Source organism: Chenopodium album, chromosome 4 (assembly GCF_948465745.1).
Source record: "Chenopodium album chromosome 4, dcCheAlbu1.1, whole genome shotgun sequence".
Taxonomy (NCBI): Eukaryota; Viridiplantae; Streptophyta; class Magnoliopsida; order Caryophyllales; family Amaranthaceae; genus Chenopodium; species Chenopodium album.
In genome coordinates this window covers 18,045,184-18,061,758 of record NC_137837.1, presented here as the reverse complement: position 1 = coordinate 18,061,758, position 16,575 = coordinate 18,045,184, and the positions used below count along the sequence as shown (strand labels likewise).

The 16,575-nt window shown below is 35.4% G+C and overlaps 1 protein-coding gene across 1 annotated transcript; it reads right to left on the bottom strand.

Annotated features, from left to right (window-relative positions):
• Positions 1-8,220: 8,220 nt before the first annotated feature.
• Positions 8,221-12,336, bottom strand: LOC145626786 (pentatricopeptide repeat-containing protein At5g46460, mitochondrial-like). Its single transcript, XM_081679263.1, has 3 exons — positions 10,509-12,336; positions 9,153-9,250; positions 8,221-8,439 (listed from the first exon to the last, which is right to left on the bottom strand). The coding sequence occupies exon 1, from the start codon at positions 12,212-12,214 to the stop codon at positions 10,655-10,657; it is 1,560 nt and encodes a 519-aa protein (XP_081535389.1). The 5' UTR covers positions 12,215-12,336; the 3' UTR covers positions 8,221-8,439; positions 9,153-9,250; positions 10,509-10,654.
• Between the last annotated feature and the right edge of the window lie 4,239 nt (positions 12,337-16,575).

The following is a 16,575-nucleotide window of genomic DNA, read 5'->3' as shown; positions in this document are numbered from 1 at the left end:
TTCCAGCATTGATCTGCCAAGCCTTTGCAAAGAACCAAACTCCATCTGAATTTCGAGCCACCGCTTTCGCTCCAGATATGTCCTTTTTCCTCCATTCCCACGCACCATCAGTATTAATTTTGATGGCATCTCCATGAGGCCTCTGCCACCTAGTTTCCCGTTTTAGGATAGCTGGAATTCTTCCTTTTCCCTGAAAAACAAGTAGTGTAGTATCCAAATCGAGCTTATATCTGTTAAACAAGGTTAGAGGATGGAAAACCGCAAGTTGGAAGACAGTATAATTTCTAGCCCTCCAAATATGCCATATAGCCACTGAGAAAACTACCCTCCAAGTATTGCTCATATTCATGTTATAATTCATCTATCCTTCCCAATTAATATTATAAAAAAATTGAAAGTTGAAGTCCTTGTCCATCTTATTAAGACTAAAAATCCTAGACCACATCATTCTCGAATTTATACAGTCACGAAACAAGTGCATATGACTCTCCTCCCCAAGCTTACATCTAGTACATATTGGATCAAAATTGTCAATTCTAGTAGCTAAGGTAGAGGCCGTAGGGAGGATTTGGTGACTCACATTCCACACAAGCATTTTGTACTTAAAAGGGATGGGGATATGCCAAAAATTTTTCCAATTAATAGAGGGAAATGAAGGGTGGGTACAAAATTGGAAGCCAATTTGTAAGCACTTCGAATGCTAAATTGTCCATTAGACTCAATTCCCCAACAAAGGGTATCCTCCATCGAAACAACCCTAGGCAAAGGAATGGCCTCAATTAGAGTACATAAATAATCCGGAATAATATGTTTAATCCTATGAGTGTTCCATTTACCATTATCAATAATATAATTAACACTCCAATGAGCCATATAATTAGGAATAGGGTTGTCAATGAGTAAATAAATGGGCTTCTCTCCCACCCAATGGTGGTACCAAAGACAAATATCTTTCCCATCTCCTATTCTATAAGAAATCTCTTTCATAAGTAATTCCTTGCCTTTAAGGATATCTCTCCAAAGAGGAGAATCATTAGTGCAAGGAATGCTATAAAGGAAAGAGGATCTCCTAAAATATCTAGCACGAAGGATTTTAACCCAAAGCATATCCGGATCATGAATAATTCTCTACCCAAGTTTAGCCATAAAAGCAAGGTTCCAATTTTTTAAATTACGCATTCCTAAACCTCCTAGACCCGAAGGAATACAAACCTGTTCCCAACTAGTCCTAGGAAGGTAGTGTGTCTTATCCACCTTATTCCATAAAAACCGTCTACAACTCTTTTCCAAATCCTTAATGATAGCACTAGGGAGTAAAGTAGTTTGCATAACATAAAGGGGATAAGAGTTAAGAACAAATTTTATTAAGGTACACCTACCGGTCATATTAAGAAGCTTGGCTTGCCATCCTTTAATTCTATTTTTGGTTTTGGTAAGAAGATCAACATTGTCCGCCTTTCTAAGTTTATTAGTGCTAATGTTAACACCCAAATATTTCCCAAAAGAAGGTGCTCCCTTAATATTAGAGGCATCAAGTATGGTTTTTTTTAAGGGAAAGACACAGCTTGGGGGGAAAAATAACCTTAGATTTAGTAGGACTAATGAACAAACCTGATCTATTGCCAAAGTCAAGAAGAACTTTTTTAATGACTCTCACATTTTCAACCGAGGCCCTTCCAAACAAAAATACGTCATCTGCATAAAAAAGATGGGAAATGTTAACCTCGTTATCAATTTTAATCGGAAGCCAATTGCCCTCTTTTACCTGTTGTTCTATCATAAAAGACAGTCTTTCAAGACAAAGAACAAAAATGTAGGAAGAGAGGGGATCACCTTGTCTAATTCCTCTCGAAGGAGTAAAACTACTAGTTACCTCACCATTCCATAAAATAGAAATAGAAGGAGTAGTAATACAACTAAGAATTAAATTAACAAGATCAATCGGAAAATTAAGCCCAACCAAGGTTTCCCTAATAAACCCCCATTCCAAGCTATCATAGGCCTTAGAAATATCGATTTTGAAAGCCATAAGGTGTTTCTTGCTCACTTTTTTTTAAAAAATGAGCAACTTCCTTGATGACTAACACATTTTCATTAATACTTCTTCCTTCTATGAAACTTGATTGAACCAGATTAATTAACTCTCCCAACAGAGGTTTTATCCTATTAGCTATGATCTTAGTGATAAGTTTATAAATAGAATTACATAACCCTATCGGTCTAAAATCGTTCATTTTTTCCGGTTGTTCAACTATGGGGATAAGACAGATATACGACTCATTTATATAATCTGGAATTTTCCCTTCCCTAAAGCAATTAGACACAAGATTCACAATAGAGCTGCCCACCACATCCCAATATTTTTGAAAAAATTTAGGTTGAATACCATCCGGACCCAGGCTTTTCATAGGAGCCATCATATTTAAAACACTTTTAATTTCCATACTAGTGACTTCACTAGCAAGAAACACCAAATCATCATCTTTAACTACAACATTAGGAACAAAATTGACACGTCTAGATTGACTGCTTTGTGTCGACGCAAAGATATTCCTAAAATAGTTAACGCACATGGACTTAAGCCTATCTTGGTCATAAACCCAATTCCCATTGTCATCCTTAAGGCACAAAATTTTGTTTCCACAATTTTTAATTTTAACCAAAATGTGGAAATATTTTGTGTTCCAATCCCCAAATTTCCTCCAATCTACTCCAGCCTTTTGTGCCCAAGAAATTCTTTCAATTTTAAGGACTTCATTCAATTCTTTTAGAAGCGTTTTTTCAAGATTAATAAGGAAGGAAGAATATTTAGTACTAAGTACCTTTTGAATTCCATGAATACGAGCTATAATTCTATTTTTATTACGGATTGCACCATTAAAAACAAATTTATTCCATAATTTAACATCCGCTGTGAAGTGTTTTTTCGAGTCAAAAAAATTATCCCCTTTACCCCATGCAGTAGCAAAGAACGTATCAAAATTAGGGTTTTCCATCCAAGCTTCTTTACATCTAAAAGGATAATTAAAATTGCATTTAAAAGAGCTAGTATCAACTAAAATTGGACAATGATCTGAATAAGTTTTTTCTAAGTGAAATACCTGAGTTTGTGGGTGCACTTTCATCCACTCAGCATTCGCAAGAGCCCTATCAAGTATTTCCCTAATTAAATCTGTTCCTTCCCTTCCATTGTCCCAAGTAAAGCCGGACCGTTATGCTTTAAATCGATCAGACCTTCAGCATCAGTCCAATCCAAAAAAGCCCTACCTTGGGAGTTTGTAACCGGTCTCCCCCCTATTTTTTCAGACTGTGAAATCACCTCGTTCATGTCTCCTAAGAGGAGCCAGGGAGTAGAGGATGGAGGAGAGTTATCCCCAAGCGCTTTCCATCAATCTCTTTTTTCCTTGGAGGCTGAGGGAGCATGGACAGCCGTAATAAGGACCTCGGGATCGACATGAGAACTCTTGAAAAGTGAATGAATAACGTGAGGAGATTCAGTTACAAAATCTACCAAAATGGCAGGTTTGCGCCAAAAAATCCAAATTCCTCCTTTAAGCCCATTAGCAGGTAAAGTTCAAAAATCCTCAAACCCTAGCCTTCTACACACTGCTCGGGCAACATTATCCGTTGACTTAGTTTCTAAAAGAAACAGGATGTCAGGTTTATGCAACCTCACCACTTCTTTTGCATGTGGGGCAAATTCCTTGCCAGAAGCACCTTTCACATTCCATAGAATCGTCTTCATATTAACTAACGGAAGGGGAAAGTTAGGGAAAATCCCTTTATTATGCTCTCGATGGTTATTCTTGGTTGGGAACAATATCCCCCAATCCCTCCACATGTCGAGTTTCCCGATTGCCTAAATGTCCTCCATCGACAAAGATTGTGCTATCATGTTGGTATCCTGAATTAGATTGCCCGTCGAAGTGTAAGTGAGATTCATCTCCATCCCGACTACTTCCGTTCGTGTTTCCAGAATCAAAAACAGATTTGAGTGTTCCATAAGATTTAAAATTTGTCTTGTTAATAGTAAGGGATAAATTGGGGGATTTTTTGGTGGAGCTTCGATAGGGATGAAAAGAGTTTCGTACTCTGGCAGGGATGGGTGAATAAATTGGTTCATCATAACTTGAATTCCCACATTGATTTTGTTCAATAATTCGTTCGGAGGTGGATTCATTCTCATTACGGGCCAAAGGTAAGGTGTTAGGAATGTTGGGAAGAGGTAATGAGCTTTTGATGGAGGTGAGCCCTGGGATAGATAGGACAGGGTTAAGGCTTTGTTTGATTGCTGAGGAGGGAAGATCGTGTGGCGAATTGCAGGGGATTGGAGTTGAAATTGAGAAGGATGGTAAGGTGATAATCGGTAAAGTCGAGGGTTCATTGGCATATTCATATGGTTCAAGGTTAATCGAGGTAAAACGGGTCGATGGTTCGACATTGGGATCATCGGGGTTTCCTACTCGAGTTTTTCCTGGTTCTCCATGATTAGGGCTTGGTGATTGAGAGATGGATGTAGGTTTGATATGAAGAGAATGAGGGGAGCTAATGGTGGAGATAGAATAAGGTTTAGAAGGTGGTAAAGAAGGGGGATTTGGGTCGGGAATATGCAAAGCTGAAGAGGCGCCATTGGTGGTATCATGGTGAGGATCCTTGTCATAATACTCATCAGGGAGCTCCGGAAATCTAATCCATACAGAGATACTCTTAAATGTTTACGAGGATGGTCTAAAATTAGGTTTCCATTTATCCATCATCAAGTAGTGGTCAAAGATGAACCATGGCCCCCAAAAGAGTGCTTTATCTAGATCATCCTGTAAGGAAAATCGAAATAAATACACTCCGTTTTCCATCTCAATCACTTCAAGATCCCCCTTTGGGTTCCACATTTTCTGAACTCTCTGATTCATAAACTCTGCCCTGATCTTTAGCTCGAGGCATTTCCCTATTAGGGTCAGATTCCATGGACGTCTAAGTTCCTTTAGCTTCTCCTTCTGGAATTTTACAGCATGTGCATGAGTAAAAGATCCTCATCATCATCCTCCCATTCTTGTGAGGCTATCACGATCTTCTTTGCTTCATTGAACCATTGAGAATAGTGAGTAACTGCCTCCCTGAAGGATCCTACTGCCTTTCTTGCTGGGCTACTGCTTGGTATGTGAGTAATTGGAGTCTTCCCAGCTATTACCTCAGCAGCAGTTGGTCTGATTTCCTTACCCTGCTCCATTTCAACTTGTGGCCTCCCCTGTTGATTCCCCTGGATAATTTCCATATCCTCATTCAGCTGATTCAGATGATCAGTTCATGTGCCCAAATCAAGCTGAGTAACTGATCTATCCACTAAGTCTAACTCTTGGGTAGCTTCCATGTCAATATCTGTAGAGGTTTCCATCTTACAAATTGGACAATGGACTAAAAGAACGGATTTAACTAAAAAACACTCGAAAAGACTAATCTAAATGTTGAGCAGCAAAGAAAGTGCACTACTTTCCCCCACTAGGAGGAAGCTCCCGAAGCTCCAAACACTATTGTGTTGGAGGTGTTCTCCGATGACTAAGCTTCTAGAGAGAGAAAGCCATTTTCTCCGATACCCATAGCTCAATTAGATAGAATTTTAAATAAGTGCAAGGAAAATTGTATTTTATCACCCATAAATAACCCTTTTTTTTTAAAAAAATTACCACCCAAAAGAAATTTGTTTTAAAATACCACTTAAAAATGACAAAAAAATTTAGATTTGACCATTATTTAACACTTTGGGTAAAAAAAAGTCGATAAATTTAATTTTTTTTTTTTTTTTAAAAAAATCGATTATTGTGCCAAAAATATGCTCTTTAGAGGTTTTGGGTTCCTTTTTGCCTTTTGATTTTGAGTTCAGGTTAAAATTTACAAAATAACATAAAAAATGTCTCGTTTTGCGTACTAAAAAACCTCGGTCTCCGTGACATATGCAACAAGGGGCATCTTCGGTTTTTTTTTTTTTATTTTTATTTTTATTTTGTTTTGTAAATTTTAAGCTCAAATCGGACTTAGGGCCTGTTCATATTTACTGAACTGAGCTGAACTGAACTGAACTGATTGGAACTGAACTGATATGAAACTAAGCTGAAATGAATATTTTATGAGAGAGGGAAATTAAGAGCTGAACTGATTGGAGCTGAACTGAACTGAACTGAACTGATTGGAGCTGAACTGAACTGAACTGAAAATAAGTAAATATGAACAGGCCCTTAAGAGACAAAAATGACTCCCAAAACCTCTAAAGAACATGTTTTTGGCACAAAAATCAATTTTTTTTTTTTACAAAAGGAAACATGTTTAGAGATTACCTTTTATAACAACTTTTGTTTTTTTTTTTTTTTTTTTTGTGAAAAAACACCTAATAAAAATTTTCTTGTAAAAACACACCTAAAACTTTCTTATTTTATTTATTTTTTCTTTTTTTTTTTGCGAAATAATACCTTAACCCGGTTTCAGGGCTTTGACCTTGTTTACCGGCGTCGACCTTCACATGTGGGTCATGTGCTCAACCTCTCCCTCCTCAAAACCACCAAACCGCATCCTAACCAACCCCAACCACCAACATCACCACCTAGCCGCCATTAGTTACACCTCTCAGCCGCCGACACCACCACCCATCAACATAGCCGCCATCACCACCTACCTAAATCACTTTTAACCCACCGAATAAATCCCTTTTCTTTCTTTTTTTTACCCTTTTTCTCTTTCATTTAGACTTTCTCACTCCTCTATTCTTCCTAGCAACCCTTGATTTTTTTCAATAGAAGGGAAAAACTCCATTGTTTTGCTCGAATTGTTGCAAAGAACAACCTCAAATAATCTAATTTTGAGGTAGGTAAGTTGTTAGTGATAATAAAATTGATTCTTTGTTGTTAATTTTGTTGATATATATATATATTTTTTTTTACCTTAGATCTAGGGTTTGCAATTGGGGGAAAAAGTTGGGGGGGGGGGAGTGGGGGACTATTACCTACCCTCTTCTCTTCTCTCCTCTCTAGTCGTTTTTGGGGGAGGGTACACTATTCCGGGTGAATTTGGGTAGTTTAGGGTGGGACATGGGTGGTTGTGGAGGTGGGTGAGGATATTTGTAGGCGGGTTTAAAATGATTTGGGTGAGCGATGATGGCAGCGAGGTTGATGGGTGGTGATGTCGGCGGCTAAGAGGTAATTCTAGTGGTGGCTAGGTGGTGGTGTCGGCGTTTAGGTCTGGCTATGTTATAGTATGGGTGGTTTTGTGAAGGGAGGGGTTAAGCACGTAACCCTCACGTGGGGGTCAACACCGGAAAACAGGGTCAATGCCCTGAAACCAGTCTAAGGTTTTATCTTGCAAAAAAATTCTGGTTTTAGGTGTGTTTTTACAAGAAATTTTTATAAGGTGATTTTTCACAAAAAGAGTGTTATAAAAGGTGGGTTCTTACAATTTTTCCAAAAAAAAAAAGAAAAGTTAAATTTAACAGATATTTGGTGGTGAAATCCTTTTTTTTTATTTTTATTTTTTTATTTTTATTATTTTTATTATTATTATTTTATTTTGGTGGGTTTGAATATTAATTTTTTTTAGTGGTAAAATACGAAATTTCCTAAGTGCAATTGCTAACAAAAAGGTACACCATACAAGATAAAACTGTCTTAAACTACGTAACGTTTTCATATCAACTATTATTTCTTATGGTTAGAGTCAATTTATACATAATGTTTTAGTATGTAATACAAAGTTCGAAGAAGCAGCCAAAAAAAAAAAAAAAAAAAAAAAAAAAAGAAACAAGAACTTTCATTATTGAATTGTCATTACATAGTAACTAACTTGAGCTAATCCAAGAGTAATTGATAAAACTCAATTACATAAAGATAAACACCTACTAACTATTTTACCTCAGAGTTGAGATTGAAACTGTTTGGATCATATACCCTTTAATTAAGGCTCTCTCTAGACCAAAAAATCAATGCTACCAAGTCATAATTTACTTGAAATATAATTAGGAGGCTCAAATCTTAGACTTCAAAATTCAAAGCTTATAGTCCTCCGCATGAGATAACATGGCACAAAATCTCCAAACAAACATATCCCATTAAACCAAGATCTTAGTGTTTACCTAAAGCGCCCTACATCAAATGGCATCAATGCCAAACTTTTCACATGAATTCTCTTCTCATTTAACAACTCTTTTAGTGATCCCATCAACAACCATGACATACTTGTTAGTCGTTGCTGTCTCACAGTGATGCCGTTGCTTCTTCATTTTTTTCCCTATTGGTACCATTTCCAAACCACCTCTGTTTGGCCCTTTATGCATTGAACTTGTGGAGTATTTATTTATCACCAACAGGAATAGGATTCTTAAACCAAGAAACTTGGAAGTGGGATAAATTTCTTATGAAACATGGATTTCAGGGGATATCTGCATGTTAGAGACAATGCCTGCAGGCAAACGTTAAGCAAGATTGTTAGACTAGACTCCGAGATACTTTCTATCTAAACAGTAGAAGTTAGCTAGAAAAAGTAGATGGTAGCCAAATCAATGAGGGTGTAGGGACGGGGGAGCTACTTGCTAATGCTGTACATCATGGAATTTAAGGGAACAGTGTAGAACCCAGGTTAATGCTAAAGACAATAACCATAGAACTCATCAAGAAATGATATCCAAGACGATGTTGCATAAGAGAAAAGGGGCTTAAATTTGATATTACATTTCCAAGGCAACAACAAGATATAGGCTGTACCCTATTCACTAGGTTACTGCCCCTACTGTAAAAATCACTGAAACCTGATCACTATCAGTCTTCATGAAGCTGTCGTCCTCTTCAATCTACATTTCCCTTTATAGAATGACCAATATTCTGCATTAATATCTCTTATTTCAACTGACACGGTACAATTACCCATCAACCCCATAACAATATAACAGTAATGCAGCTCTAAACTTTAACACTATATAATGGTCATGAAGTCATGTTATTCTCCCACATCATTCTGCCCTATTTTTGCTGCTACTCCACAAATTCTTACATTTTGTTACAATACGTCATCAAATCTACAGTTTGTTGAAAAGGGATTAAACCACTAACTAGGCTTCTTTGGAGACTATTTTAATGCTTAATGGTCAATCAACAGTGACAATGCAGAAGACTAACCTACTGACAAAGTTCAGCAGCAATCGTCCGCAATATGCAGTGTTTCCTGCTTCTTCAATGGCAGTTTTTACTAGTTTTTTGAGATTAACTCAATTAACCTGCAAGAAACAAGGTATTACCAGTTCAGAGAATATATTACTAGGACAGCAGAAGTATTCTCTTAGTAGCAAGCCAGGAGTACTTTCATATATTTCAGAGGAATAAAATCATATTGGAGGAAGCTCTTGAATCATGTTAAGTATAATAAAAGTGACAGGACAATGGCAGTATAGTGTAGAAATGTACAGCTTCCCTAACTCTGACATCCAAGTCTATTGTCACCATGAATCAGTAGACAACTTATCTAACAATCATGGAAAGGTAAAGGCTACAATTGGACGAGTAATTTCCTAAAAAAAAAAAAGGAAAATGATAAGCAACAATGTTTTTAGCTAATGAGCGGTACTAATACTCTGACAACATTAAATCTCATTAAGGATCTAGAGGACGGCCAGTGCATATCTAGACATATGATTGTTACCACTCAAGGTATATACTGCAAGCAACATATTGGATGAAGCACTTGTCATATAGACTCGAGAGCATACGTAGTAAAAATAAGTCTAGCAAGAAGCAGATGACATACTTTAAAGCATGGGAAATGGATATCGACTCAAAGCTTTTGAAATAGGTTCAGCAGCAAGCAGGCTGGCTGACTTGAATTGCTATTGCAAATCTCTACTCTGTAGTTATCCTTATTTAAAGGTTAGTTTCATAATATGCTAAAATATGGATTAACAAGTCCAACTTTCCTTTTCCATCCATGGCTAAGCGCCTGAAGTGGTTTTAATCAGCAACAATGCTATATGCACATTTGAACTTTTTCAAGATTGACCAGAGGGCTGTACGGGATGCTTGAAGGTTATAAAGGGTTTCTAAGGTGTCCAAGACATATCTACACTGTCTTGAGAAAACCTTTTTCGCTCTTTGAAGTCCGGCATGTTGTAGTCGGGTAGTGGACCTTTAATCCAGGAAGTGCCCATCAAGTTTGATAATACCAAAACAAAAAACATAAAGAGCTTAAACCACCTCTATAAATTGCTGAACAACAAATCTCAAATCATGAAGAAAGGAAAACACCTGCAATGTCTTACAATGATCATAATACCAGTGACCTTTTTCGTATTTCTTAAAAAGTTAGAAACATCAATGCATACATTAAGATTAAAAATTCTATTTAAATGTTAGACTACTCTTTACTCGTAACGAATCCAATAACCAGTCTCGGAATATACTATATAGGAGTACAAACAACAGTAACTACATAAGCAAGTCTGCAGGATTCTGATGAGGAGGTCAAAATGTAAGCAATCTTACCTTTACCAATGCAGGACTTAGCAGAGAAACCTTTTTGATAAATCCTCATTATGGATAGGTAATAGCACATCCCACATTCAACTCTTTATCAGACTGATGATCATTTTTGCAATATTTATACCAAACAGTAGATTTTCACTGATATATTAAATGGGATGATGGGATAAGTTTCCAGATAGGACATCAGGATGCCCGTCATGCTGATTTAGCCAGCTCGATCCTTCTTGTTTTGCAAGTTTTCTTCTTTTCATCTGTGATCTTACTCTTGAGACGTCATTCCATCTTCCAGCTGAAGCATAAAGATTAGACAATAAAGTGTAAGCTGCACTGCAATGTGGGTCTAGATCAAGTATGTACTTTGACACTCTTTCAGCTATTTCAATATCAGAGTGTGTTCTACATGCATTAAGTAGATTTAACAGAACCAGAGAATTTGGCTTAATTGGCATATTATTGATAAAGTCTTCTGCTTTATCTAGTTCCCCAGATCGGCACATGATATCCACCACGCAAGCATAATGCTGAACATTCATTTTTATCAAAGAATACTTGGTGAAAAACTGGAAAAATCGCTTCCCTTTCAGGAACACTCCAGAATGACTAGCAGCATTCAGCAACCCAGTGAAAGTGATTTCATCAGGTTCAACCCCTGCGCGTAGAATCTGTGCAAACAATGTAAACACCCAATTAGCACACCCATGCTGCGCACTCCCAACAATGATCGAGTTCCAGGATACAAGATTTTTCACTCTTATTCCTTCAAATGCTTTTAGTGCATCTAGAATGCCCCCACATTTAGAATACAATGTAACAAGTGAATTCCCCACAAATGCAGAAGCCTCAAATCCCAGCTTAATAGCTTCTGCGTGAACAACTTTCCCTATATCAAGAGACGTAAGTGCACAGCAAGAATTCAAGACACTAGTGAAAGAAGACTCGTTAGGTAAAATCCCCAATTTGATCATGTCAGTAAATATTGTCAATGAATCATTATGCATCAAATTCAAATTATATCCTGTTAAGAGGGAAGTCCACACAACCACGCTGTCATGCACATATTCCCTAAAGATCTTGCTAGAATTTTCTGGTTGCTTACAAGTTGCGTAAAATGTTATTAAAGAAGAAGTTATATACTCTTCATCCACGCACCCCAGCTTCACAATGCGCGCATGAATCTGTGTACCAAGCTCAATAGCCCTTGAACTGGCACAAGCTGTTATCAGACAAGGAAATATACTTGCTGATGCTGAGGGCTCGATCCCATCACCGACCATCCGCTTAAATACACTCAAGGCATCAACACTTCTCCCAACTTGATCAAGCCCACTAATCATCGAAGTCCACGAAATAACATTCCTACAGGGCATCTCTTCAAACACCTTAACAGCCTCACCAACTCTACCATTCCTAAAATAACCATAAACCATAGAATTCCAAACAGCAACATCCTTAAAAGGCATTTCTTTGAACAATCTTTCAGCCAACTCTACATACCCAAATCGCATATACCCGCTAATCATCGTCGTCCACGAAATAACATTTCTCACAGGCATTTCATCGAATAGCTTCCGACCCATGCTCAAATCACCACAATCTAAACACCCTTTAACAATTGAATTCCAAGCAATGGTATCTCTAACAGGCATTTGATCAAACAGGTGGAGTGCATCATTTAGCCTACCATATCTAGAATGATTAGTTATCATCTTTGTACACGTAGTTACATCGGAATACGAAATCGTACCGAAGAACCGAGTAACCCTGTGTAATCTTTGGCATATTAAGTGATCAGGAATAATCCAGCTGAAATTAGTTGCCTTATATAGCCAAAAACTCATCTTGCCCAAGAAAACCCAAGTTTTTATCTGACCCATGAATATGATTTTATGCACAAATTGGGGAGTACATGATTTTATGTGAATTTGAATTTGTGCACAATTTGGTGGGAAATGTTTGCATAATTTGGTCGAGGTGATTTGCTAAGCAAGTGTCATAGGCTCGTGAAAACATGAACTACTCAACTAAGGTAGTGTTAAGTGGGGGGGATGATGGACCGCTACTCGGTATAGGTCACCTCGTCCAATATCAAGCTCCAATACTTGTTTCTTTAATTTTTTTTTTTAGGTTTATAATAATACTTCCTCATTGGGAGGAACTTTATTTCTTAGATTTGAATCCATGGCAGGAGATCTAATGGATTGTCGTGAAATTATTTCGTTGGTGAAAAAGTTATCAAGTTTTCGAATACGAATAGATGAATCAGAAGGAAAACATCATCACGGCTACAAAGGATCGTTAGATTGTCTCTCCAATAAGACTGTAATTTTCAGCGATATATGCGGGAGATGCTCTGCAGTGCAAGATCTACTCGACGATCGTAGTTTTTATGAAGGAAAATTATATATATATATATATATATATATATATATATATATATATATATATATATATATATATAGTGTCGCGTCACGTTGGATAGATTTAAATAGAGTTCATAAGATGAAAAAGGTTACTTTAGAATTATATTTGGATAGAAATTTATGATAAAATTGTTAGTTTAGAGTTTTATTTTTGACAAAATACCAATATTTCAAATGTACAAATTGAATTTTAATTTTATTCAAAAAAATTATTAGATTATAATTCACAACAATTATCATATAAATTTATTTTTTATATCATAACATTTTTTAGAGCGAAGGAATAGTTCAAAGCGTAAAACATCCATTTATTAAATAATATACTTCACTATCTAATAAAATTTTATTATTATGTAGACATGTCAATTAGGGTTGGGTCATGAGTCATCTCGGATTGGGTCACTTCAGGTCACGAGTCAAGAAATGTTCAACCCTTGCCCAAAGTTTTGGGTTCGGGTCAATCTAATGGGTTTTGAACATTTATTTTATTTAATTTATTTTTTGCTGATGTTTTTGTTTTTTTAATGTATTAATTCGAACATTTCCACCAAACTTATTCTTAGTCATTACATGTCTACTAGATATCAAATTGTCACAAAATCACATCAATTTCTAACTAATTTTGTATCAATGATGTATTTTAAAATTTGACATATAGATTAAAGTTAATCTTAAAATACAATTAACAACCCGGGCATTGCACGGGGGACAAAACTAGTATGTATCATATAACTAATATATAAAGCTAAACTTTTAGCCATGTCATGAGACAGTGACACTTAGCGTTCCAATTTCTCGCCAAGTGTCACGCCACGTAGGATAGACTTTACAAGATAAAAAAGTTAGTTAGAATTCTATTTGGATAGAATTTCAAGATAAAATTGTTAATTTAGAGTTTTATTTTCGATAAAATATCAATATTTCAGATGTACAAATTGAATTATAATTTTATTCAAAAAAATTATTAGATCATAATTCTAATATAGTTCAAAGTGTAAAACATCCATTTATAATGTATACTAATCGGCTAAACTAATATGAGTACTTCACAATTTAATAGAATTTTATTACTATGTAGACCCATCAATTAGGGTCGGGCCACGAGTTATCTCGAATTGGGTCACTTCAGGTTATGAGTTAAGAAATGTTCAACTCTTGCCCAAAGTTTTAGGTTCGGATCTACCCAACGGGCTTTGAACATTTATTTCATTTAATTTATTTTTTGCTATTTTTTTATGTGTATTAAATCGAACATTTCCCCACCAACATTATTATTAGTCATTATATGCCTATCAGATAGCTAATCGTCAAAAAAGCACATCCAATTCCTAACTAATTTGTATCAATGATATATTTTTAAATTTGATATATAGATTAAAAATTTATCTTACAATTCAATAAACAACTTGGGCATCGCACGGGGCACAAACTAGTATATATATACTAGATTAGTGCCCGTGCATCGCACGGTAGTAATAACTTTTTTTCATAATTAATTTGTGATATAATATTAAAAAATGAGGCAATTTATGTGAAATATACAAATGCAATGTGTATAAGAAAATTGAAATAATAAGGAAAAATTATTAAATTTAAATTGAGAAAAAAAATTATTATTGATTTGCTGTGTTGAAAATATTTAAAAGTATTATACATTATATTGCATTAATAATGCATGTTTTTCCAAAAATAATTATACAATATGCTTTTAAAAAATACGCTAAGTAAATTACTACCTCTGTTACATATTATTTGCATCAATTAGACATTTACCCTCTCTACTTTATGTCAAATCGTTGCAAATAATATGTAACGGAGGTGGTAACAAAAACCAAAAATAAAAAAAAAAATAAAAAAAAAAAAAATGACATCATATATTGTTTTGGTGGGAAAATTTTTAATGATAGTTTAACATGTGTCAAAAATGATGTAAGCAAGTTCTATTTTAGTATTAGTTAATAGATATGTAGGGTAAATAATAGTACTTAATGAATCAATAACAGTATTTGATAAATTAATAACAACACCTTAATTTAAAATAACTGTTTTTAATAATACACTGATTTTTACTATAATTCGATTTGATAATTACTTAAATGACTTTTATTGGTACTAGTTATTGAAGGATTTATGTCTTCGTCGTGTGCAATTACTAGATATATAAAAGGATCAAATCATGGAGATAATTAAGTTCGGACATTTGAATCGTCGTTTGGTCATAGCTAGAGGTACCAAGATCTTTGGGCTAGTAAATTAGCCCAAAGCCCAATTGGACGGATCCTATATGGTCACACAAAGGGTCTAGATCGGGCACGAGAGGACGAGGCCCATGATGGGCCTCATCCCCTAGTATGGCCGGCCACATGGAATGGGTTGAAGGGTGTAGGGAATATTTTCAAGCGTTAACCCCTAGCTAGAACCCCACTGTGATCATACACTAAAGTATGGTGGCGTCCAAAAGGGAAGAAGATAGAGCAAAAGAGTCGCCAACAAGTTTTAGGAACTTGTAAACCGTTCACAGGGTGAAGGTTACACCCCTTAACGATCCAAGAGATCGTCAACTCCATAAGGTCTTGAACCAAATAAGGGTCCGGGGATGAAGGTACAAATCCAGCCTAAAAGAGATTGAACCTGCCCTAATAATAGACCTCTACTTTATTCTGATCGTATTCGTGTGCGCTTTCTGTCTAACATACAATCAATAGGATTACCCTAAACCTGTTTATCTATGTTGGTTGAATATAATGCAAATAAACTATTATTGGCGATCACTTGAATTATAATCATATTAACCCTAAACAAGATTATTAATTATCTTATTAAGCGTGATTACAAGTACAAATTCCCTTTAAACATGCATAAAAGGCGTGATCAAGTAATGACAAATAAATATCAAGCAACATAATAATAATCAAAATAATAAAATTATAATCATAACAATCATAATTAAAAATAATCATCATTATAACAATTATAATCATAAATCATGAAGAATAATCATAATAATAATCGTCATAATAACAATCATAATTAATAATATTAATAACCATGTTAAAGCATAGCAAGATCCTAGGCATGATACTAACAAGATTAATAACAAACCCTAGCATGTCACTAAGCAAATAAAAATCAAATCTTTACCCTAACATGATACTAACAATCATAAACATTAGAAAGAACATAGGAAGCATCATACTTTTAATCATACTTGATATTAAATTTACCCTAGACATGATACTAGGAATCAAAATAACAATCTAAACATGATTTTTACATCATAACATCAATAAAAAACCATTAAATCACTTACTTTGATGCCTCGTACCTCTTTCTAATAACAAAATACACACGTTAGTAACTTCAAGGAAAATAATAAACAAAGCAATTAAATTAAATAATGGAAATAGAGATTTGGGACCAAACCCTCAGAAATTAAACCTTTCACGTCTAGGGCGCAGGCAACTTCGAATATGGCTAGGTGTATCTAGATCTAATGAATGCGGATTTTTTTTTAGAAAAAGAGAGAGAGAGAGAATAATCAAGAAAATTGACGAGAGTTGATGAATGAGAAGAGAATGAGAGAGAATTGATGAATGAAAACTGGTTGTAGGTGAATATTGCTGAAAACTGGTTATCGAAAACGGAGT

Bases quoted from the DNA above. Each gene is read 5' to 3' on its own strand.
- LOC145626786 (XM_081679263.1), bottom strand. From the start codon at position 12,214: ATGATAACTAATCATTCTAGATATGGTAGGCTAAATGATGCACTCCAC.